We start from the raw sequence: 27,749 nt of genomic DNA, 5'->3' as shown, positions 1-27,749 counted from the left end.
GATTAACTGAATTTTATGAAATTTTGTACGGTGACTTCTGATTGTAAGTTACGTATGGCGTTTAATTTAGCTTACAATTGGTCATAAAAGTGGAAAAAACGGTCACCATTGGTCTCTTATCATAAAATTTTACTGAAAAGTAAAATAAATTTTTTACATATTTACTTCTGTACTTACACATTTTAACGTTCCACTAAAATTTCATTCTTGTGAACAAAACCCTAGGTAGACAAAATTTCATAAAGTTTTACAACTGTTTACCGGCGTTTTTTTAACATTATTAAAGTACAGTATTTTTTATAATGATATTTTTTGAAGTGCTAATATAAAATAAATAGAGTACATGTCGAATAATATGCCGCCTTGGTTCAATACCTCGGTTAGGTTTAATTGTTGTAAATATTTTATTAGACTCCGGCTGAGATGGCAGTCCTGCCGAGTACTCATAAGGGAGGAGGCCTCTAGGTGTTTTCGTGTTGGTAGCAGAGATGTCTGTAAAGGGCCGAACCGTAGCAAGTCCTGTTTCCTGTTTTATCTGCAGGAGAAAGGGCCACCTGCAAGGAATTAGCTAAATGTGTGGAGTGTTGCCTAGAGGATCACAGATTTGGAAGCTCGGTTTGCGATCTGGTCGCAGCTACTTCATGAAGATGCTCTACCTCACTGCGAACAGGTGTGGGTTGGCCAACGACCTTCTGTGGGTGGCGTCTGCTGCTAGGATTGCAGAAAATAAAAAAAAGAACCATCCGAAACGGGACGACGTATAGGGCCAGAGGCAGCCTCCTTGCCTAGGACATACTGGCTCGCCTATCTGGCAGAGCGGGGAAGTCGGGGTAGTTCTAATGATGGCATGCGGAACCCTTGAGATGTGAGAGTATAGAGAAGGGCATGCGTAGTGCATGCCTGGATCCAAGTATAATAGAAATGGGGACGGGTAGCCCTCCTGAGGAAGGTTGTCTTGGCTGCCCGGAAGAGGGAGTCGGAGCGTCCTTGCAATCCAGGGCGAACCCCGGTGGGTGGCCTGCTGGGTTAGGCCAAGCTAGGGAGACAGACTGCTGCCACGGCACCCTGATGCAACCCCGATTTATGTCTAACCGGCGGGAACCGGTGCCTTGGAGGGTGTTAAAAAAAATTATTATTCGGTGGTTCATTAAAATAAATAAAATTCCTTATTTCGTTTATAGTATAAATTATTTTTATTATAATTTTTGAACTTGAACTGAAAGAAATGAACAGACTGACTAACAATAGAGCATTCATTTAACAAGAGTAACAAAAAATTTTTTAAAGAATAAAAGAAAGAGTGAAAATTTATAAAAAGTAAAAAAAAAAGTGAAAATTTTAATTTCTACAAATAAAAAAGAGGAAATGAAACCTGAGTGAGTATATATAATTTTCTTAATTATCTCATTATTTTCAGATATGGCAGAAAAAGGTGCAGAATCTCAAATACCTCAGCCGCCACCTGTACCACCATTGGTTCTAGCCGTGGCAGGACCAACAGCTCCATCCCCTGTTGCAGCCCCGCACAATAAACGACCGACTCTTGTTATGTATCCAACAGGTAAGCTCTAAATAAAAATATTTATTTATTTACCTTAAACTTTTTTTGTGTATTTTATTTTTCTTTTGATAATATTTCCAATTTTTTTATTCCGATAAAAAAAGTTTTTAAACAGTTCCAAACAGTTTGTTATTACAGTTTCTTATACAATCACGTGATTTCAATATAACTTTTTTTACAATGAATAAGGAAGAGCTTAGTCCAACTTTTTCTATCAGATAAAGGATGAAATATTGTTCTTATAGCAATTCTCAAGTTTTCTCCAATTTTTTTTAAAACTAAACATTTATCTTAAAAATTCCTCATTTTTTTTGCAAATGAATGATCGTTTCTTATTTTATATAATAGATTAATCAAAAGTTAGTTAGTTGTCTTCATTTGAAAATCACGGAGATATTACAGTAAAAAGATAAATTAATTAACATTTTTCTTTTTTAATACAAAAAAAAGTAATGTTTTAGAAAATTCATAAATTAGCCAAATCTTTGCAACAATTATTTTATAATATTTGGACAATTTTTGTTTTGGATGATTAATTCACCGTATAAGCTTGAAGTTTACGCGTGGAAATAATAAATGGAAATTTTATAGCGTATAAAAAATGCCACGTCTGACCGGTATTCGAACCCGGGTGATCCGAATGAAAGGTCGTGTCGCTACCACTCACCCACAGAGACCGGCAACGTATTTAATAAATCATAAAAATCAACATTACATCACCTACCGTAAGAGAAAAAAATAATAAATGGAATGATTATTCTGAAACATAAGAAAACATATTATAAAACTGTAACGGTGGAATTATTGTTAACTCGACCAATAAAAAGAACGAGATATGTATAGGGCATGAATAAAATGTAGAAATCTACAATGGGCGTTTCTTCACCTTGTTACAACCAGTCAACTTGCACGGTACGTTCACGTTTCCGGTAGATGAAGCACAATCATATGTAAAAGGAGAACTGTTGCATTCGTTCCTACTGAAAATTATGATGGGGGCGTTACCATCCTCCTACAAAGTATGGAACCTTTTTTTCCTGTTTAGCCTCCGGGAAAAACCGTCAGTATTACTTCTGAGGAAAATGAAGATGATATGTAAGTGAACTGTAGTCTTGTGCAAGTCTCAGGTCGAATGGTCGACCTGAGAATTTAGATTGGGTTTCAATTAACCACACATCTGAGATGTGTGGTTATCGCCAAAGAACACCGGTATCCACGGTCTAGTATTCAAATCCGTATAAAAGTAACTACCTTTACTAGGATTTGAACCTTAGAACTCTCGACTTCGAAATCAGCTGATTTGCGATGACGAGCTAACCACAAGACCAGTCCAGTGGATTTGAATACAGTACCTATACATTTATTAATTTACTTCAAGTTTTAATTAATAAGTAAACTTCTATTTAATCTTCTTTTTAATTATTATAAATTAAGATTTACATCAATTAGTATATCAGTTAATTCTAAATATGTTCATATTGTAATGAACATTAATATATGCATTTAATTTTTTTTTTTTTCGAGACAGTAAAAAAATACCACGAAACTGCATTACTATGTGACATTATTTCTAAATGTTCTTGATAAAGAAACAACTGTGTAACTGGAATGACATTTGGCTATTGAATATGAAAATAAAGTACAGTGACTAAAATAAGTTCAAAAAATAGTACCAGAAAAAGAATATAAATTCTACGCTATTTTACATAATCCTCAAGTAAATAATATTTTTCCCATGATGCACCGCTTGTACTACAATACTGTATTCATTTTATGTTGGCGGTTTATTTTTTTTTATGTTTAGTTTAAAAATAAAACATTGATATAACACAGTTACTATTGGTGAACTTCTTTTACGACCTAAAAAACTTGGTATTGTATGGTGACTTCAAAACTAAATAAGATTATGTTATGTTACGTATTGTATCTACGATGTCATATATTTATAGCATTAATAGTCTTCTTCTTTTTATAAACTTTGCGCGCGCGCGCGCGCGCGCGTGTGTGTGTGTGTGATAAATGAAAAGTTATATTTTTTATTTTACTGGTCAATCTACGCGCGCGCGCGCGCGCACACACACACACACACACACTTATATATATATATATAGATACACGTGGTCTGTTCAAAAAATACCCGATCTTTACTAATTATGTGCCAACGGAGATATTTAATGACGTGCAGTTGGCAGTAATGTGTTCTAAATAACGTCCTCTGTAACCGTATGTTTTTGAATTGTTAATATTTCGTTTAGTTTTCATGTTATTGTTATTTGAGTGCAACGTGTTTAAGTATCAGTAGCGATTTTTGTAATGTGCATTTTTCGGGAACAACGATACGACTTAAAATTTTCGTGAAACTGGGGAAATATTTCACGGAAACCTTTCGAGTTTTGAATAAAATTTACGGAGATGATGCTCTTGATTGTACGCAATGATGCGAATGGTTTCCACGATTTAAAAGTGGTCGTCAGTCGATTGAAGATGACTCTCGACCAAGAAAGCCTTCGACTTCAACACATGACATACACGTTCAGAAAATCAACGATCTGATGCCTGCAAATCGCCGATTGACTGTCAAAGAACTTTCAGAAATGGTTAACATTTAGATTGGATCTGCTATGATATTTTGAGTAAAAAATTGAACTTGCATCGAGTCGCAGCAAAGTTTGTTCCTCGTTTGATGACCGAACAGTAGAAAGAACATCCAGTGGACAATTGCCGGCAACTCCTTGAACAAGCCGATGAGGAAAAAACGTTCATGCAGAGGATCGTAACGGGAGACGAAACTGGGTTTACGACTACGACATTGTAACAAAAGTTCAGTCATCAAAAAATCGCACATTACAAAAATCGCTGCTTACACTTAAACATGTTGTACTCAAACAATAATAACGAAAAAACTAAGCGGGATATCAGAAATCCAAGAAAATTTTGTTAGCAAGGAGATTATGCGGAAAACAATGCTGCTACCAACCGCACGTCACTAAATATCTCCGTTGCCGCGTAATTAAAAAAGTTCGGTTTTACTTTTTTAACAGACCTTATATATATATATATATATATATATAAATATATAAGCACGTGCGCTCACGGTATTTTTCACCAATAAAATTAATTTCCGTTCATCATAGTAAGTGTTACTGGGCATTAGCCTGGTGTTACAGGCTCTGTTAGTCAGACACATAGCCATTAGGCTCAAATTTCTCAAAAGAATTTATCATAAAATTTTTACGATCAAACCTAGCGTCGCCTAGGTCGCTAAATGTCAGCAAGTACCTGTCCACCATATTAAAGCGCATGGTCCTCTAATTGGCTGGTGGTCAGCCATATATCTCAAGATTAGCTTCCCATAGCAGTACGTTAGAAGTCTTCCCCTTAAGCAAACTACTGATGTCGGTTGAACATAACAACCGCATCAAGGAACTCCTACACGGTCCGAAAATGCGGCTCTCGCCACACGGACTCGCCGCTTGTGAGTGGCCAATTTTCCCCTTGACCTCTATGTTCCAGGGTGGCCCGGTCTCTGGCCCCTCCAAGAGAAGGGCAGTGAAACATCAGGTGTTCATTTCACTGGACCTCCCCGCAGACGCACAGATCATTAGCTGCTAAGCGGAACCGAAACAGATATTGGTTCAAATTAATATGGCACCTGGGCACCCGTTGCCCTTAAAAACGAACTCGAGGCATACCATCTCCCCAGATCCCGTATAAACTTGTACAGGGATATTTTCTTAGTCGTGGTGTCCCATTCCAGCTGCCATGCTTCCAACTGAACGAAATTTAGATCCGATGCACTGCGATCACCTTTCCGTTCTGGTACTGTCACGACTCGAAACCGTGTCCCAAATACCTCGTCCTCCTGCCTCTTCGCAATCTCCACCTGGCTGCCCGAACTTTCACCACTAAATCGATTGGGAGAGCCTTTCTCAATACGATGGTAGCCTCGTAGGAGGTTGTTTTAAAAACACCAGTGCATACAAGTCAGGAAAGTAAAATGTCGTAATAACACACCGTTTGAATTCGTATCGATAAAAGTAATAACAACAAAAAACTGTAGGATATAAAGAAATGATGAATCGCATGGAACTAGTACAAAAAGTAAAAATTTTATTCAAACTGCGTAAATTTGTAAAATTTTGTTTTATATAGCCTAAAAGAAACATATCTGATGAAAAAAGCAATAAAACATATACAGAAAAAGAAAGCAATGATTTCAAAAACGTAAGAATAATATAAGCTAGTATAAGTATATTGGTTGTGAATCCTGGGATCAATAAAAAAAAAGGAAAAAACTCAACCTTTAAATTGAGATAGAACCTACCTTTAAAGAGGATAATCCATGCCCCTTACGCTTTTTTAAACACAATTCCTTCCACTATCACAAACCGTAACTACTCATACGATACAAATCCCAGTAGTGATTTTATTTAGTACTGCGAAGGATGATATTTGCGACAACCTTACTTCTTATCTCAAGATTTTTTCTTTTAAACAAGAACAAAAAATAATAACGTTTTTTTTTCAATGCTATTAAAATAAGTATTCGGTATGATACATAAATAATTCTTAAAGAAAAAATTGTTTAATTTATATTTGATTAATTAAACATTTCAGTTCGTACTTTTAACTAATTTTATTAGAAAAAAAATCAAAATATATTTTTATTCGGTGAATCATGTAAAGTAAATAAAAATTTGGATTATAACATAACCATACAAACACTAATCATTTGATATCGATAAAATATGTTAATTTTTTAAATAAAATATTATGTTGGAAAATTAGAAAAGCTGGCAAAGTATTGTAATGATTTTCCTGGCAATCAATAAAAAAAAATTCTAATGTACACACCGCATGACTTCCTTGTACTCCTATTAAATTACATATACACATTTTTGCTGGACCTCGTTTACACCTATTTTAAAGTGAGATACGACCCTCCAATTCTTTAATAAAAGTGGATAGTTACACAACTGCTGAAATATTACTTTTTATTAACATCAGAAAAGATTATGGAGGTAGAAGAATTTTGTTATTTGAAAAGTAGAATTACTAAAGATGGACGAAGCAGGAGCGATATAAAATGCCGAATAGCACAAGCTAAACGAGCCTTCAGAAAGAAATATAATTTGTTTACGTCAAAAATTAATTTAAATGTCAGGAAAAGATTTTTGAAAGTGTATGTTTGGAGTGTCACTTTATATGGAAGTGAAACTTGGACGATCGGAGTATCTGAGAAGAAAAGATTAGAAGCTTTTGAAATGCGGTGCTATTAAATGAGGTGCGGTTTAAAATCAGATGGGTGGATAAAGTGACAAACGAAGAGGTATTGCGGCAAATAGATGAAGAAAGAAGCTTTTGGAAAAATATAGTTAAAAGAAGAGACAGACTTATAGGCCACATACTAAGGCATCCTGGAATAGTGGCTTTAATATTGGAAGGACAGGTAGAAGGGAAAAATTGTGTAGGCAGGCCACGTTTGGAGTATGTAAAACAAATTGTTAGGGATGTAGGATGTAGAGGGTATACTGAAATGAAACGACTAGCACTAGATAGGGAATCTTGGAGAGCTGCATCAAACCAGTCAAATGACTGAAGACAAAAAAAAAATATATATTTATACAGTTATTAATTCAACAATCTTACTTGAAATATTAGGATAGAGTAAATGTCCCTTTATTACTCTTTAAATAAATGTAAGTCTTATGTCTTTCTAATATGTTAGATGTATCTAATACTATGTTTTTTAAATTATTATGATTTAACCATCAACAAAATGAAAACAATAATGAAACAGGAGAAAGTTACTGGATTTTATAGCGATATTTATTATCAAGTAGACTGAAACAAATGCATAGATAAAAATAATACGGTTCTTAATTATAATTTTTAATTAATATTAAATTATTACATGTTTCACCAAATCTGATGACTTCCTTGTATGTCTATTCAATTACGTACACAAATTTTTAAAATGCATAAAACTTTATTTCACTAATAACTTCTGATTTGTTTTCATTTTTTATTATTATTTATTGTAATTTTTTATAGTCAGAGGTTAATAATTACTAATAAATCAATATATTTAAATTAAAAAAAAATGAAATGAAGTCGGATTTTAATCGATGCGCCTTCCTCTTGTATGAATCAAATATTTCTTTAATTAAAACTTTATTTGGCTATCACTGGAACAAATGAAAATAAATATCACTTACGATACATCGTTGAAAAGCTCTCAATGACGGCTTATTACTGCAGTAAAGAAAAAGCCTAAGTCTAATTTTTTTTAGATTTTGGTCGATAACAAACAAAAGGGGAGGCGCACAACTAGATGTTACAACAGTCCTAAATCCAAAATTTCAACATCCTACGTGTAATCGTTTTTGAGTTATGTGAGGCACATAGTACATACAGATTTCACGCCGAAACTAGTCAAAATGGATATTTCCGTTGAAATCTGAAAAATGAAATTTTTCACGATCACAATACTTACTTTACTTCGTTCAAGGAAGTAATTAAAAAGAGTTATGGCCAAAAAACGAACTGCATCACTTCACTTGCCGATGAAGCGACAGAATTATTATTTTCACTTGCCGATGACATGGCAAGTCATCGGCAAGTGAAAATAATAATTAAATTTTGTTATTTAATAGTAATTTATTTTAATAATTAAATTTATAATAATCTAATACTGCGCTTTATCAGATTCAAGAAAATGGTGCACGGTTTAACCGAATAAATAATAAAATGTCAATACAGATAATATTTTTTTAGTATTTTTAGATAATAACTTATTAAAATGTCCGCTTAAAAACACTATAGTCCAACGGTGCTTAATTAAAATTTCTATGTACACAGAAACAAATATACAATTAGTTTTTACTAATTACCTTCTCGTTCACCCTTCCAGCATGTTTTTGGATAGATTTTGCTCTCAAAGAGCCTTTGCTTTCCACCATCTTCTGATCGCTACTGAAAAAACAACTAAACCACTTTCATATTCCTTCCACCGACTAAACTAAAAAGGAAACGAACTAGGAACGTTGAATACACACGAAGTAAAAAAAACTACCTTCCACCAGCACGCCAGGATCGGCACTGCGGGAGTGACAGTGCTCTATCCTCCTCGCAACCACACATGCAGCTTCCTATGTGCGCATTCGCACAACAGCCAAACACCATGCCGCTGGATCTGTTAAGCTCACAGTTCCATACAAAGATTTTTGTATCTCTTTCATAAACTTTGGGATGGACGACATTATGCTTAAGGATTATATATTGTACAAGTAAAAAGAAAGATTAAAGACAAAAAGGAATCATTATATTAAATGTTATCGATAATATCAAGTGGAAGTAAGGGATGCTGCAATTCCACAGTGCCTATACGCGAGCCGCCACTGCTTCTTTGTATTTTTTTTTCTTTTCTATTGGTACTATTATTGTATTACGGAAGTCCTTCGGCCACTTTCTTCTTCAAGTATTTCATTGCAGAGATTTAATAATATAACAATTTTCCTGTTTCTGCTAGTGCTTTGAACAGTTCAATTAGTATTTCATCACATCCCTCAGTTGTTAAAAAAAGTTACTTTTCTCATCAGTTTAACTGCCTTATTTATTTCACTTTTTAATATGCTGTTCAATACTATATTCTGTGAATTTTCAAAATGATGCGATTATCCTGAAAATAATTAATCATGTTTAAGTAGATCTCAGATGATTATATCGTTGTATTTTATAATTTTATCTGACACTCCACAATCATTCATTCAGTAAAAAAATTTCAAAGACATAGTTCTTCATTATTCCTAATGAATAGCGTATTCTTTTATATGACGACATAAAAAGAATAAAAAATGTAATTTAGCAATCCTATGAAAACAGCGTTTATATATTTTACAAAAAACTGTTTATGTAAATTTTTAAGTCAATGCCAAAACAAAAATTTCTATATTAGATCCTTTTTATTGCGTAGTTAAATATCGCCAAATCCTTTAGAAACACCCAGAAAAAATAGTGCTTTATTAAATTCATTATCGAAAATCGATTTCCAGTTTGTTTTTATTTTTTTATTTTATGATTGATTTGGGCGAATTTAAATAATAATAATTAAGTAATTAATATTTTTAAATCCTACGGCGTATTTCTAGTAACAATCTGTCAAGGGCAAAGCCTGGAAAATTGTTCAACTATTCATCGTGTTTTTTCTATTCCAAGTTGCGTCTCATTATTAACTAAATTTATTCTCGAAAATCAATATACGTATATATTAATATAAAATAATATAAACCATTTTACGTATTCTGAGACTTTTGTAATTTAAAATATCTACAACCATTATCTAGTTTACAGTTTAGACTGCGTTACCTGTTTGTTCATTATGAAAGATAAATCTTATTAAATTTTCTTATATGTTACAACTGCAGCAAGAAAAGGGTTTAGAAAATACGCTGGTGTGTAGAATTTCAAGAAACTTAAAACAGTAACAGACTACAATATAAAATAGAGAAAATTTTATATATATATAAGACTGCAGACAAAATAGAGAAAGACTGCAGACAAAAGAAAAGTAATAAATTATATTTATCATTAATGTACACTCCAAGTAGATAACTTATATACAATTTTATATGCAAAATAGCAGTTGAGGATAAGCAGTTTGTGCTAACTTATAATTAACATACAGAATGCTATTACTTTGATAACATCTGAATAAATCCAAGGAATAACATTGAGAAAACAAAGTAAAAAATGAATAAAAAATTCGTTGCATGATATTCAGCGACGAAGAACATTGTTTCAAAACATAGAGTTTGGAATATTAGTTGCAATGAAGAACGAAAATATTACTCCTGTTATTATTTTCTCCGTGCGTACATAAGAATGTATATATTTTTAAAAAAAGCCGTGTAAAGTTATTACATTGTAACGTGAAATGTACGAAAGTATGTGAATTAAAAATAAAAGAATGAAGTACAAGAAAAAGTTAAAAGTAAGTTTTAAAATTTCTCTTTCTATTCACGATTAAAAATTTACATTTTCTATACGATACGTCATGGAAATTTCTTTTAGAAATAAAGTTTTAATTTTACTAAAAGCTTGTAAAATATATGAACATCTAATACCGTTCTTTATTTTATAATATTTATAAAGAGATAATATATTTTTTTAAAAACTGCTTAAATTTGAAATATATTTTATAAAATAATTTTAAACAGAATAATAATGAAATAAATACAAATTTGAAGATAATTTATACTTTCTTGTACGATTTAAAGGAAGTATTGTGATCGCGAAAAATTTCGGTTTTCAGATTATAATGGAAATATCCATTTTGACCATCCCTGAGTCCATTTTGATTAGTTTCATCGTGACGTCTGTACGTACGGTCGTATGTATCTCGCATAATACAAAAATGATTAGCCGTAGGATGTAGAAATGTTCAATTAAGGACTGTTACATCTAGTTGTGCACCTCCCCTTTTGATTGCAATCGACTGAACCAAAACTGTCCAAAAAAGCCCAAAATCAAAAACAAACTGGATTTTGGCCTTTTTCTTTTTGGACTTTTTCTTAACTGCAGTCATAAGCCCACATCGAGAGCTTTTCAACGATATATCATCAGTGGTACTTATTTTCGTTGGTTCCAAAGTTATAGCAAAATGAAACTTTAATTAATGAAATATTTGAATCTTAAAAGAGGAAGGCACATCGGTTCGAATTAGACTTCATCTCCTTTTTTTTAATTTAAATATATCGGTTTATTAATAATTAACCTCTCATTGTAAAAACATTTTTATGATGAATAATAATTCAATAACAAAAATAAAAAATATATGTAAAATTATCAGATAATTTTATATACTTTTTTATTTAAAAAAAAAAAAAGAATAAATGTAATTTAATAGGCGAAATCATGTGCCGGCCTCCGTGGCACGAGTGTTAGCGTCTCAGCCTTTCATCCGGGGGTCCCGGGTTTGAATCCCGGCAGGCATGGCATTTTCACACACGTTACAAATCATTCCTCTCATCCTCTGATGTAATACCTAACGGTAGTCCTGAAGGTTAAAAAATAAAGTATGTGTTGCCCACATCAGATTTTTTTATTTAAATCAACAATCTGCGACATAAAAATGGCAATCACTTTTTAAGAAAAAAAGCGTCCACTTCAGTGATATTAAAAAAAAAAACAAAAAAAAAACACAAAAAAAAACTGGGAAATAAAGTTGTTTCACATTATCTTTTTCTTCTATTAACCAAAAATATTATATAGATTAGCAGAAAGAGCCAAATATCATTTTCTTCCGATAACCAAACACCATTTTAACAAATATTTTTTAGGTTATTTTCAATTTCGACTTAAATATGAAATAATCTTATAGAATTAAATATGGCTTATATTTTTTAAGTAGTAACATTTAAACTTAAATATATAACTATTGAAAATGTATTTGGTTATTTTTAAAATGTCAATGATTTTTTGATCTCGTTAGTGTTTAGATTAGAACCAGTCATCAAAACCGATTAAGTTTTATAATTATTTTCGTAAAAACGCAAATTTAAGTTACAAGATTACTAAGTAATGTTAGAAGTACGTATTATTGGGGTATCTATAAACGTCGAATGGCTTCGACAGCACGTGACACCTTAAAGAACATTTTGTAGCCCTGAGGTTACCAAAAGATCTCCGGTGAAGGAGACGACCCCAAATAATGATATGAATAATTTTATTCTTAAGTAAAATCAATTCGTAATTATTAGTTCGTGATTTCCTGACAACAGATTTATTACAATAATTAAAACAAAAATAAATAATTAAAATAAGAAATAAAAAATAGTATTATATATAATAATTCTCAAAAGTTTTATTTTAGTTTGATAAAACTACAGGTGGAAAAGAGGAGAGGATTGAGATTATGACAGGAAATTAGATTTTATAACAGATGAAAAAATTTCAATACTAAAGGAATTTGACTATCTGATTATTTGACTTTCACGGTAGAAATTAAAATAAGAATATCAAGAAATAAGCTTACATTCAATAAAGACTGCTGTGTGGAAATTTAAACTTAACATTAAGAAAAAGATTAATGAAAATTTTATTTGGAATGTGATGCTCTATGGAGCTGAAACGTGGCCGATGAGAAAGCAGATGGAAAATAAATTGAGGCTTTTGAGATGCGGTAAAATAAAAAATATACGCTGGCAAGACCGTGTAACAAACAAAGAAATATTAACGAGAATCGGAGAGAACAGGAAAATAATTAATGATTGAATTTAGGAAAAGGAACTGGCTAGTTCGTTGTACCAGAAGAAGGTGTTTATTAGTGGAAGCGATAGAAGTCTTCGTGAATGGAAGGAGACTAACAGATTTCAATTGATGGATAGGATTATTGAAAAGGGAAAATATACTGACTCAAATACGTTAGCATAGAGTAGAAGAAGGTGGATAACAGCAGCCGTTACAGGACCTGCCCTAACGCAGAACACTATGAATGAATGAATGAATAAACTATCGTACATTTATTTTATTAGTATTTTAGTAATGCATGATAATAGAACTATGCACTTTCATTTAAATTGCAATCTTATTAATAAAAACAATTTTTAAAAAGTAATCCTTAAAATAAATATTTCCGGAAGAAATGTAATATTAAATTTAGAGAAAAACTTTAAAAAGATAGAATATACTTGAGAATAACTTCCAAATTTATTAAAGAAATATGATCCAAATTTATTTTTTTCAAAAATATTATCTTGAGCTCAAGATGGTAAAAAATTTCTATGAGAAACTAATCTAACGTATATATTCTGGTGAGAAAGCAAATTGTTGCAACCAATATCATTATTTAAGATCCTACGGAGAATAACCGGGGAATGTACGTCACGTCTTAACTTTAGTACTTCACTTCAAGCCTTTAAATCTTTTTCAGTCAATAAAAGAAAATCTCTTCTACAAGTTGTTGATTGTGGTTTTAAAGAATAAAAGCTCCCATCTAAATTAATTACAAATTAAATTCATTTTATTATAATTAAATTCGATAACCTTTATAGCTGATTTGTAGTCCCTCTGAATATATCCAGCAGGTTCTGAATTCGAGTCCCGGTTAAACTATATAAACATTTTTTCTCATTAAATTAAAATAAAAAAGAGATTTATTTTGTCTTTATTTTGTTTCTCAAATAAAACTGGTTCTATTACCATCTAAAGTACACCGTAATCCTAAACATGCTGTATTTCTAATCAGATGAACCCAAAATGCATAAAAATCAAATTATTTTACCGGTAGAAATCAAGACTTTTATTTGAAACTACGGCAGAAAAAAACGGGTAATTAGAAGTGGAAAAAAATAAACATAACGTCTTAATAAAAATTTGCAGAATAAGAAAATCTTTTATTCTGATATTAGATAGTGATAAAATTTATATAATAACGTGTTTATAATATGCTACGTCACGTTTACAAAACCCCATTTTAATTATTTAAAAAATAGTTTCTTACAATAATGTTACGGAAATAGTTGTAAATGAAGACATTAAATAAGAAATAACTACAAAGTTATTCACGATTCGGGTTTGAATGGTAAAGAAAATTCAGGATTTTTTTAATTTTTTAATCATTATGATTTAAAAATTCATCGAAAGATTAATACTTTTTCTATAAAATAAATGTTTTTTTATATATTTTAAATAAATTGTTGGGAAGATTTTTCAAATAGTTTGGTATTTATTAAAAATGGAAGTAGAAGCTTAGGGTTTATCCTCATAAGCCGAAATATTACGTTGAGTCTGTTTTCTTGTTTGATAGAAGTGGTAATTTCTCTTTTTTTTCTGAAGACAGTAATAGCAATTCGCTGCCACGCCAAGGTCGCTGAATGCCAGCAAGTACCTGTCCACCATATTAAAGCGCTTGGAGCCATAATTGGCCGGTGGTCAGCCATATATATCTCTAGGTTATCTTCCCATAGCAGTGCGGTAAGGGTCTCTACCCTTAGGTAAACTACTTATGTCGGTTGAACAAAGCAACCGCACAAGGAGCTCCCACACGGTCCGACAATGCGGCTCTCGCCACATTGACTCGCCGCTTGTGACTGACCAATTTTTCCCTTGACCTCTAAGTACCAGGGTGATCCGGTCTCTGCCCCCCCCCCCCCCAAGAACAGGGCAGTCAAACATTCATTTAAATGGACCTCTCCTTAGACGCGCCAGGCGGAACCGAAACAGATATTGGTTCAAGTTAACGTGGTTGGTGAGCACCCGGGCACCTGTTGCCCTTAAAATCAAGCTCGAAGCGTACCATCCTAAGATCCTGTATAAACTTAGACAAGGATCTTCCCTTAGTCGTGGTGTCCCACTCCAGTTGCCGTGCTTACATCGCGTGGCTCTGCAGCCTCTTCCGCAGGCGGGAGATTGGCAACTGAACGAAATTTAGATCCGGTGCATTGTAATCACCGTTCCGTTACGGTAGTGGCCCGGCTCAAAACCGCATCCCAAATATCCCGGCCTCTCGGCTTCTTCGCAATCTCCACATGGCTGCTCGAACTTTCACCATTACATCGATTGGGAGAGCCTTTCCCAGTACGGCGGTAGCCTCGTAGGAGATTGTTCTAAAAACAACAGTGCTTACAATTAAGGCTCTGCGCTGGGCACTCCTTAAATTTTGAAGAAGTGCCCCATTCATATCCAACCTATGCGCCCAAACGGGCGCCGCGTAAGAGGTCATGCTTTCGAAGACACCTCGGTACACAGTGTACATCTAACGGTCAACCCATAGTCTTACCGAGCAATCCTCTTTAATTTGCCCATGATATGTTGTTTTTTTGTTTTAAAACGCAACCCAAGCAAAATACTTTTTATAAAAGTTAATAACACTATAATTTCGGATGAAGAGGTTGGCAGCATTACCTATTGTTATAGTTTTGTAATCGGCTGATATAATTTTCTATTTCTTTCTGTGAACAGTTAGTTATTTTTCGTTATCTTTGTTTTTTAATAAGAAGATATAGTTTCGAATACGGAAGAAAGAATTTTTATTGTAGAAAATGATTCAACAACTAAATATTTTATTCTGTGCCGATAAGCTTTTTAATAGCAATTAGCGTGTAATAATGTACCAAATAAATCTTCAGCTCATCGTTTGATAAAGAAATATTGAGGGAGGGTTCTATTTCTAATCGTATACATAGCAGGAAACGTTAAGTACTTAATGACAAAACAATGGATGATGATGATGATAGGGTAAGCTTTTTTAAACTCACCAAAAAAATCGTTACGAAAAGTTGCGCAACAAAACGGAAACCTGTGTATAGTGTCTTTAAAGCTAACCGGCTATTTAAATTAAAGTCATAACGAATTCATGTATCACATGAATTACACCCGATTTTGATACGCTTCGTTATTATCAATAGTTTAATCGGTTTGTTCGGGAGAGAATTAAATTGATGGATAACAATTTTTTTGAAGATGAGGTTTGGTTTCATTTGAGTGGTTACGGTAATAGTCAGAATGTTCGCAACTAGAGCTCTAACAATCCTCACATCAGTCATTCACGATCTCTGCACCCAAATAAAATAGGTGTGTGACATGCAGTTTCAAGACGAATAATAATTGGCCGCATATTCTTCAAAAACATTTTTACTGTAAACCTCTACCGAGAAATTGTAACGCAATTTATTGAAAACTTAAAATTACATGAGTCATTCGTGGATTCAATACGATAGGGCACATGTCACACGTCAAGAGCTACAATTAACCTTTTGAGAAATTTCTTTGGTGAAAGAGTAATATCGATTGGCTTATGGCGAGCTTGGTCATCTGATTTTTCTCCTGCAGAATTTTTTCATTGGGAATATTTAAAAGGTTTTGTAATAACAATTAAACCACACACCACTGAAGAACTGAAAGCCAGCTCAAGAATTACGAGACATTGGAAGAGATACATTTTGAAAGATTGCGCGGAATATGAAAAAGAGGGTAGAGGCTTGCATTGATGAAAATCGTGGACCCATTCCACAATTGTTATAAAAAGATGTGATCTCAATATCGTTTTGCACAAATAATTGTGATATTTATAACTACTAGCCGGTCAGAGCTCGTTTTGCTCAACCATCAATCTAGCCGAGGGCCCCTGCAACCTCAACCCTTTCGTATTTTCATGTTGTGAGAATACTCATTAAAGAAACTCAGATACTCATTAAAGAAAATAAATATTAATGTGTAGAGAACATTTTTTCTGAAAATTTTGGTGTTTCTATATTTAAAATAGGCTACGGAGTGAACAGACTGAGTAGAATGAGTAAATGTAATGGTTTTATTAATAGAAATATAAAATTTAACGCTAGCCACATTGATAACAGGGAGTTGGCTTGGGAACGCCGTCTTCGTTAATTCTTGTGTGTGTTCGTGCGAGTTTGTGTTAGTCGCCGGGTCAGCTGTTCTTACTCTACTGCTATTAGCGCAGAACGAACCACGCGGTCCGCGTGGTTGGTTGGTTGGAATTTTGTACCCGATAATGATAAGGATTACTCTCACCTTATGACTGGTTAAAAAACAAAGAACACGATTGGTTGGAATTTCGTGTCTGATAATGATAAGAATTATTCTCACCTATTGATTGGTTAAAAAACAAAGAATACGATTGGTTGGAATTTTGTACTCGATAATGATAAGAATTACTCTCACCTTATGATTGGTTACAAAACAGATAATATGATTGGTTGGAATTTTGTGCCCGATAATGATAAGAATTATTCTCACCTTATGATTGGTTAAAAAACAAAGAATACGATTGGTTGGAATTTCGTGTCTGATAATGATAAGAATTACTCTCACCTTATGATTGGTTACAAAACAGAGAGTATGATTGGTTGGAATTTTGTGCCCGATAATGATAAGAATTATGCTCACCTTATGATTGGTTAAAAAACAAAGATCATTTTCACTGTGGTTTTAATTTTGTGAGCGATCGGGCCTTGAAAAAAAAATAACCCTAGTATATAGAAAACCTTTTAATTCAAAGGTTCTTTTAAAGTATAATAGTACTACAAAACGGTGCTCGAAATCTAAGTATTGAACTGAAAATATGAAAGTAAGTTTTTAAGTCTTAATAAAGCAACGAAACACTGTTTATTTAAATAAAGCTGTCAGTCGACGTAAATAATAAAGTTGGTAGCGAATTTGTATAACATAACGAAACGGTACTTTTTGAACTGCTTTATTTATTTATTTAATGTTTACCTTTGTCCAACCGTTTTAGTTGAAATCATTTTGCCAATTTGTCGATTTATACCATCTCTTTTGCTCATTATTTTACATTTTTATCAAAGTGTGTACAGTATATAAAAACTGTATGACGTGGATTAGTTATTAATTAAAATATATTTCCAAAATAAAGATTATTCAAGTTATTTTATGAAGTAGGGCTACATTATTTTTTTTTATGATTCAGATAAAAAATTCGTTAAAAGTTTGAATTAAATATGTACAATTTACATTAAAAAAATAATTAATAACATAAATCATGACATTTTAGATTAGATAGACAACGGTTAAAACAGTTGATGACAATTTTAACTAATCATAAATTTGAGTTTAAATTCTGATAAGTTTATGTTTAAGTTAATTTAACGAAGTTTATATAAAACTAATAGCCTACAAATTCATAATAACAATGAACTCTGTAAACTTTACCGAACAAGTGTTCTTGTGCGTTTCTGCCGGCAGAAATTATCAGTGTTAACTACTAACAAGAGATAAAGTTTAATAATGAAATTAACTAACAGCAGCTGAGTAAAGACATTAATGTTCGCAAATTTTGTAATTTCTGATCAGATAAAAGTAATCGAGTAGTAGTGATGTTAAAATTAGAAATTTTATTAGTAATTTATTTTTTAATGTAATACTTCTCAGTATTTTTCCCGAAAGAAAACTCAAGGTTTATCATCACCATAGCACTAAAGTTAAAGTAATAATTAAAATTTAAACGTAATTAACACACTAACATAATTTTTCATTATAGATTCAATGTGTGCAATTAACACAAAAAAAATAAAAATATAATTTAAAAAATACAGATTTTCTTTCAGTTTCACTCAAAGTTATTCTTGGCCGATCATTTTGGGATCGCTTTGACCGATCATTAAGAGATTTATAAAGAAAAATCCTATACCCAAAATTTTGATTGATCGTTTATATTTTCCCTTTTTACGCGATTCCCCAAAAAGGAGAGTAATGTATTTAAGGTGTATGTACGTATGGGCATATATTTGATTCACCGTAGCAGCTTAACGACTGAACCGATTTAGATGTATGACCCCGCATTGGAATCCTTACGTTACCGTTCATAAGATAAAGAAATATATATATATAAAGTTAGCATAATAGTATCTAAATTTAGAAATTTCCAAAGATATCCTTTTATTTTTCATATTATTTTATTGATAAAGAAAATTTAAACAAAATATATATATACCTTATATATGAGTGTATCACGCTCATCGTATTGTCCGGAATGTCAGTTTCAATAGTAGCATACCGCGTCTTACATGGATCTTAAGGTTTATACTGATGATGGTGTAATCATTTAACTTATATCTATTAATAATTCCATACAGAATTAAGTGAAATATAATGATCTAGATAAACCAAATAACTTGGATGTGAGTAATTACTGGTATTAAAAAATTGTACTCTTATCTACGACGTGGGACCAGACTTATCGGATATTGCATTTTTCTCGCATACAGACCATTCTTATGATGAGACGAAAAAAAAAGCACGGGACAGGAAAATAGATAGAGACAACAGTGGTGCCAGGGACTTGCCAACAGGCATAATGATGAATATGACGAGGATATTCATATTTCATAAGAAAACTTTTATATCGATAATTTTTCAGTTACTGAATAATCATTTTTTGTTCTGATAATTATCAGTATATAAAAATATCGTGTACTTTAAAACTACAGAACGAATGAAAAAAAAGACTGCTCTACAGAAATATAATGTTGGATGAAATCCGTAGAAATGGCTGATGCATCGGTAGGGATGAATTAAAAGTTAGTCTTTTCTGTTACCCCAATTTCTTTCTCGACATGGTTTTTCTATTCGAAAAAGGACAATACTACCATTCGAAGATATCAGAAGCATTCGAAGATAAAGTGACAAATTTACAAATACATTCATAAATTTACGAAAAAGAAATAATTATTTCGTAAGTAAAATTGGGAATGCGAACAAGACTTGGTGTCATTCGAAGTGCCATTAATAAAAATTGAAGATGTATGTGCAAAAAGTGAATATTGATGTACCAACTGCAGCTTACGAAAAGCAACGTCATTCAGTTATGCTGACAGTACTTTCGGGCGGGAAAAATTATCCCTGAATGCAATTTTTATAAGGAAAGGTAAAAATTTTCCAACAGATATTTTCATTTCAGTACAAAAAAAAATCCCTTTTAGCCGGCGGAAGGCGGAGGTAGATTTCACCGGTGCTAAGTAGAAGATAAAAAGATTTCCACTTTAAAGTTAAAAAAAACATCAAATATACTCAATACGACAATGATTGCATGTGAAATAAAGATCCATATGTTTAGCATACGACAAGTCCCGTCTTCTTACAATTTCAGCAACATTTTGGGCATCCCTTGCCGTAAGAGTAGGTCATATCAAAAATTGTTTTAGAAAAAGTTTTAGGTAATGTTTAGAGGACTAACGACCACCTTAAACGGATTCCATACTGTACCTATTAAGGGACATATGCTTTTCGTCTTCGAAACCCCATTTTTTCCACCCGCTGGGCCAATGGTTGGTGACATCAAAAAACTTTACTCAGATACGTTTTACGCCCTTATCCAAAGAATAGTAGGGACTTCACGAATTCGATATTTGACTTAATAAGAAAGTTATAGCGATTTTTGTTTTCGAAAAAGCCTCCCATTTCCACCCCCATGGTCCGATTTTGGCCATGAACAAATGATATTTATTTATTTATGATATTTCATTTACAAAGATATTTATATATGTAAAATATTGATCTGACGGTGGTTTTGGAGTCTGGGGGATATGAAACGCGAAGATATGTCGAAATTTTCCGAAAGATGAATATTGGTACTCACTACAGTAGGTAGCTAGCTCTTTCTTATGAAATCTACCAAAAAGGAATGAATAATGAATTAGTAACTGACCGGATACAGGTCGATTAGATGCTTTATTACGAAAAGTTTTCGTTCTTGTAACGGACAGTTTTAGAATCAAATGTTCGATGATATAATACGCGTACTGGTAGCTAGAAAATCAGATCAAGATTATTCCTAGTGAAATGACATCTATTCTTTATACCCTTCATATCTGCGTAAACCAAATAGAAATACCAAATTAAAACCAAATCCCGTAAATACTACAAAAACTGGAGAATCAACACGACACACGAGACCACATCATATGGTAAACTAAGAAACCGTCTTTGAATAAATTTGTGAAATTCTTCAGAAATTCCGGATAATTTGACTAAAAAATCGTTCAATAAATGTTAACAATCAAAATATAATAAGTTCTACGGGGAAATTACTATAATTTTTACGTTCTTAATTAAATAATTACAGAAAAGAATGATTTATTGACTTTAGGCATTTAACATTTACTGTTATACTTCAATCTTTTAAGGAAAGTGCAGGCCAAAGAGGAATGAAGAGGTCATCGGAAGAAGAAGATGAAGAAGAAGGAAGACCCTCTACTCGTCCCAACATCACGGACAGGAGTCCGGAACAGAGCCCAGCAGAGATGCGTCCTGAAAGGCAGCCATAACAGAAGTGGATGAAGAGCTTCTACACAACCCTTCCTTTAAAACTTACATATAAATTAAAATAAATCAGCAATTGCGACTCCTCCGGAAAAGGGGGCGCATTGCTCCCTCCATATAGTTAGTACCCCGTTGTGGCGTATTCCTGCTAGCCTATGAAGCGTTAGCACCGAAAGGACTTCAGTAGACGGTCTGAAGGGGAATTACGTCGGGAGGACAGGTTTCATAAGCCTAGCCTTCCGCGGTCGGCCCATAAAATGGGGTCGATAACGCTGGTTCAACAACGGATTAGAATGCAATTAAATCCGTCCTTAAAACACTAAATGCTAAAGACAAAACTTGAAAAATTAGACCCGTCACTTAAAATAAACCTTTTAAAAACACGCCCGATTGAATCATCCAGCAGCAAGGGACTCTGTCCAAGTTCTGCGATCCGAAGGGTGAACCTATAAACTTCCGCTAACTTTGCATTCCATTCCAATCTTTTATGGCGATTTTGTTAATAAAAAGGAAAAATTTGATACTATTTTTGTTTTATTAAATTTTCCAAATCTGGGTGTGCGTGGTACGTGCGCGTGTGTATACGACACATTTTAATTTTTAAATCTAATGGAATTTTTGTTAGAAAAACCCTTTTGAAGAAGGAATTTATTTAAAAATTAAAATATTAAAAAAAAACTTGTAAAAAAAAAGAAACTGGCTTATAATTTTCAATTTTTTTATTACTAGAACCTTAATAAATAAAAATATAGGCTATAATATTAAAAAAGCAAATAAAAGTTATGATTGTTTAAAAAGTTGTTATTTACCGTTATTTTATAACAGCCGTTGCTTTAAATACTTTCTTGTTTCACCTCAAGTAAACTTAAACAAGACATATAAAATAAACATAAAAGATATGAATTTTCTTTAGTACGTTACTAAGCCATTTGTAAAGTTCCTTTTCGACCAGTTTATTGCCAACTCTTTACTTAATTCCTTATTATATAAAACTTATATTGCGTGCAACAAAAAACGAAGCAAGACGTGGATATTTTAAACCACGTATCTCAGGCCAAAATTATAAATATATGACACATTTTTAAAAGTTTATTGTATTTTTTAATTTGTTCCAGTTATACTTTTTCTAATAAAATTATTTGAACAAGATGCAAAAGGACATGATACCTAATTAATTCCTTTTCTCAAATAGGTTTTTTTTAAACAAAATTTTAATAATTTAACATTAGTATTCGATTTTAATAAATAGGTAGAATTTATAAAATGAAAATAAAACTGGAAATTATATTTTTACGTATGATTAGGATATATTATCAAGCAGTCAATCTTAATCATAGGTGGTAATTTTACAGCAATTTGAATATTGTTGATGGTTTAAAAAAAATCATTATATCTATTCCTCTGGTAACGCACAGCGAAATAATAACTCAAACCCGCTTTATCCTTACATTATCAAGAAAGTAAAAAAAAGCTGAGTAATCTTTAGATCTCTTAAAAAAATCGACCGTATCTTATAAAATACTCATAAAAAAATAATCTTTTAAATTCTGGCTTGTTTAACTGGCAATACATTCACTGTATACAATCAATCGAAAGGATTATAGTCGGCATTGAAATATTTAGAGTGTTTTTCAGTAAATCCTATTAATTTTTTCTCATTAATATTCATTTATTAAAGGAAAAAAACAATATAAAGAAATAAAAATATTTAATTTAAAAATATACGAAAGAAAATATTTATTATAAAAGAGATAAACAAGACCTTCTTTTCTTCTCGTCGTACTTTTTTGTTTTGCATCAGCAAAAAGTAAAAAAAAAAAAAATGATTTCAATATAATTTATTCATTATCTTGAACGTAAATAATAATTTTTTTTTCTTAAATTCGTTATTCCTTACTGTACTATGAATTTATAATATAGTTAGCAAATAATTCAAAGATTTAAATAAAAACCAATCTGAATTTAGTCTTACAATTAAATGAAATTATAAGTAAATTAAAAATACCGATACCGGGTGATTCAAAAAGGACTTCACAATTTTAAAAGCATATAAAAATTTTTTTGAGATAACTTAAACATTCGGTTGAGGTCTCATTTCATAGAAAAACAGATCACGTTTGTCTCCAAACATTCACTTTGATTCGATATAGCTTACATTTCTAATGCGACCTGAAGTCGATGATTTCATTCCAGACTACAGACAGCAAATCGGACGTTACATCTGCAGCTGCGGCGTTAATTCGAAGTCTTAGTTCAAGAAGATCAGCAGGTAAAGGTGGTATATAAACCAATTCTTTAAGGAAACCCCAGAAGAAAAAATGTAGCGGGGTGGCCATACAGTTGGACCTTCACAACCAATCCGCCCATTAGTAATATCAAGAATATCTCGGGCTTCTAGTCAAGAATATCACGGGTAGTGAGATGGTGCTCCACCACTTATGTTGCTGATAGTAATGGCATCCATATAGATCATCATCGTCTAAATGAGTAATTAGAAAATTTTGAAGCAAGTCCAGATTAAATATACCATTTATGGTTGCCTCCTGGAAGAAGAACGGCCCGTCCAGTCTTTGTTTGCTTAGGGCAAAAAACATTGACCTTAGGGTTATAAGGAATATGCTGCAAATTTCATGAAAGCTTTTACTAGCCGAGGGTTTTTCGACAATACTGCAGCCTAGCAACTTTGTCATCATCTGTAGTATGTTGAATCACGATTAGTTTCTATGGCTTCAAATGCAATCGTTTACGTAATACGCACCAAACAGTCGTTTATGGTATGACAGTCTCACGTGACGATTCTTCGGAATACGTCCAAAGCTTTCTCTGAGTTATTCCACAGCTGCTTCAACGCTTGGACGTCCTGGTGACATTGTATGTTTAGCAGAACAAACTGTCTGAAAGAAGGTTTGGTCCCAAGAGTAAACTGTATGCCTAGTAGGAGGCGCCTACCATACTTTTTTACGAAAATTACGTTCAACTACAGTTGCTGAATGCAAATCATGAAACCAAAACAAACAGGGATCACATTCTACACCAGTAAATGTATCAATTTTTAAAAATACTGGTAACAACGATAGTGCCCGAATTCGGTATGAATGAATTACGCGAGTCAAAATTTGATGTGTTTTGCTATGAAACCTTAACCGAATCTGTAAGTTATCTTAATAAATCTTTATATGCTTTTAAGGTTGTGAAATACTTTTTGAATCACCCGTATAATAATAAATATTAAAAAAAATCCCTTTCGGCATGACGGAAGGCGGAGGTAGATTTTACCGGTACTAAGTAGACTAAAAAAAGATTTCCACCTTAAAGTTAAGAAAAACTTCAAATTGATTCAATACGACAATGGTTGCATGTGAAAAAAGTTACTTTTTTTTTTTTGTACTTAGCATACAAAAAACCCATCTTCTTAAAATTTTGGTCATCCCTTGCCGTAAGGGTTAGTTATATCAAATCTTGTTTCAGACAAAAGTTTTAAGTAATTTTTAGAGGACTGACGACTACTTTAAATCGATTCGATACTGTGCCTATTAAGGAAGGTATGATTTTTGTCTTTGAAACCCAATTTTTTCCACCCCCTGAGCCAACGGTTGGTGATATCAAAAAACTTCACTTGTATAAGTTTTAGGCCCTTTTCCAAAGAATAGTAATAACTTTAAACGAATTCAATATTCTTAATAAGAAAGTTATAGCAATTTTTTTTCGAAACATCCCACCGTCCGATTTTTCCCATTAACGAACTCGACCGAGATTTTGGTTTGTTATATTTTATGTATCAATTTTAAAGTGATTGGCGCAAAATTGCGGCAGTTATCGTGTTCACAAAAAAAAGTGAAATACATATATATATATTGTCGCCGAATGGCTTCGACGCACTTGGCATTTACTAAACTCATGGTGGCCCTGAAAAGGTCCGTTTCTGTCATCGAATGGCTTCGACGGTTCGTATTTCATAACCTTCTGGTGGCCCTGTAAACAGCCGTTTTTTGCGTTAACTCTGTTGGGCCACAATTTGAAAAACACATAAAGAATCAGAAATTATAAAAAATCAAAATACTTTATATTCTAAAGTCGGGTCTCACGAGGTCTCTTTTTTTAAAACATTTTCATGTGGTCTACTTTAATATTTGATAGTTTGATTTTCAATCTTGAAAATTAAAATTGTTATTTTAATTACGGGTCCAATTCAGCCCCATGTTTTATGGGGAAAGTCTATTTTATGAGTCTTTGAGTCTTTTTATTATTCTAAGATTATTTATTTTTACTTTATTGGAATGATTATTATTTACTTCAAGAAGTTTGCCTGATTTGATGCAATGTTATTCAAAAAAGCTAAACATATGTGTACCATGGTGCCTCCTTGTCTGATAGAGTCGAAAATCAGGGTAAAGCTGATGTATATATATATATATATATATATAGCCAAATAACTGTGCCAAATTTCAACAGTTTTTATGAACGGGTTTTCGAGGTATGAGAAAAAAACTGTATAGAAATAATGTTAAATATTCCCTTATTCTTTGAAATTTTAAATGTCTTTTCATCGTATTGAACTAAATTTTCTCTTTTTCTCTTTTCTCTTTTCTCTTTTTTCTTTTCAGCTGGCCTCATGGCGCGAGTGGTAGCGTCTCGGCCCTTCATCCGGAGGTCCCGGGTTCAAATCCCAGTCAGGCATGGTATTTTCACACACGCTACAAATCATTCATCTTCATCCTCTCAAGAATGCCTAACAGTGGATTAATAAGGTTAAAAAAAAACTCAATTTTCTACGCCCACTATACAAAAAGTCAACGATTGAAAATGGCAAAAACTACTCCTCCCACTTTTTTAATTTTATTAAAAATTTAATGTCATCAAGCCACATATGCAGAAACTTTTTGAACCATTGAAAGAATTTATGTCCTAACATATTAATTAAAATGCAGGCCAACACAGATATAGCAGAGCCGTTCTAGCAAGGCACTTTTCCCTCTACTTATAGACGTATATCAACTCCTCTCCGCAAGCGCCTTGCTATAATTGGTCAGCTATACTTATTTTCGTTCCTCTTCAGAAATTTTTATAACATTTTTTTAATGTTTTTTAACTAAAGTGATCTTGAAACTTCGACGTTTGCAGAAATTTCTATACCTAAAATTTTGGTTTATCTCTATACTTTTCCTTTATAATTATGCTGCTGCAGCAGCAACGCAGCTAGAAAATTAAATTTTTGTAAAAACAAAGATGATTACCATTTATAAAGAGAAATCGTTTGTTTGTATGTTAAGAAAAATCTAAAATACCGCTATATTAATCGCTACCAAATTTTAACAGTAGCTTCATTATATAATTCGAGTATCATTGCCTGTATTATGATGAAATATTAATTATTAAAACGTGTAATAACAATGAATAATCCGTTACTGTGCTGCATTTCTCATTCGGGCCGCTAGGTGGCGAACCGCTAAGTTCTCATCCTCCTTTCTTATGACCACCGCTCCCAAGTTATTTTTCAATAGCAATACTTTATATATATATATATATATATATATATGTAAAATTTGTCTCTTTATTTGTTCTTGCATCGCGCGAGAACCAACCGACCGACTGCTTTCAACTTTACAGGATACAATCGTGTTATCCCAGGGAAGGTTTTAAGTTCTCGACCGAGGCCCTAGCTCCCTTGAAAGTTAAGATATTAAACAAACATATTTATTATTTCTTCACCCTCAAGGAAGGTGAAGTTGTGAACTAAAGATATTTCATTGAAAATCATTTAGCCATGCCGGCAAAAAATTTTGAAAAGTATTTTCTTGCTATTTGTACAGGAACCAAATAGCAACAGTAATAATTGAAGAATATAAGAAAGAAGCCGTAATAAGAAAGGGAGTCCGATAAGGATGTTCCCTATCTCCGTTACATTTTAATCTTTACATGGAACTAGCAGTTAATGATGTTAAAGAACAATTTAGATTCGGAGTAACAGTACAAGGTGAAAAGATAAAGATGCTACGATTTGCTGATGAATTAGTAATTCTAGCCGAGTGTAAAAAAGATTTAGAAAGAACCACGAACGGCATGGATGAAGTCCTACGCAAGAACTATCGCGTGAAAATAAACAAGAACAAAACAAAAGTAATGAAATGTAGTAGAAATAACAAAGATGGACCGCTGAATCTGAAAATAGGAGGAGAAAAGATTACGGAGGTAGAGGAATTTTGTTATTTGGGAAGTAGAATTACTAAAAATGGACAAAGCAGGAGCGATATAAAATGCCGAATAGCACAAGCGAAACGAGCCATCAGTAAGAAATATAATTTGTTTACATCAAAAATTAATTTAAATGTCAGGAAAAGATATTTGAAAGTATACGTTTGGAGTGTCGCTTTATATAGAAGTGAAACTTGGA

The 27,749-nt window shown here is 32.6% G+C and overlaps 1 protein-coding gene across 1 annotated transcript in view; it reads left to right on the top strand.

Annotated features, from left to right (window-relative positions):
• The first annotated feature begins 1,419 nt into the window (after window positions 1–1,419).
• Window positions 1,420–27,749, top strand: part of LOC142327922 (uncharacterized) — a 115,893-nt gene continuing 89,563 nt past the window's right edge. Inside the window, exon 1 of the mRNA XM_075371296.1 lies at window positions 1,420–1,561. Within this exon, the coding sequence (XP_075227411.1) occupies window positions 1,420–1,561 (142 nt within the window). The remainder of the gene's footprint in view (window positions 1,562–27,749) is intronic.

This window comes from Lycorma delicatula, chromosome 7 (genome assembly GCF_047948215.1).
Source record: "Lycorma delicatula isolate Av1 chromosome 7, ASM4794821v1, whole genome shotgun sequence".
In the NCBI taxonomy this organism is placed as follows: Eukaryota; Metazoa; Arthropoda; class Insecta; order Hemiptera; family Fulgoridae; genus Lycorma; species Lycorma delicatula.
Note: the sequence above shows the minus strand (reverse complement) of the source record. Positions and strands in the feature narration are given on the sequence as shown.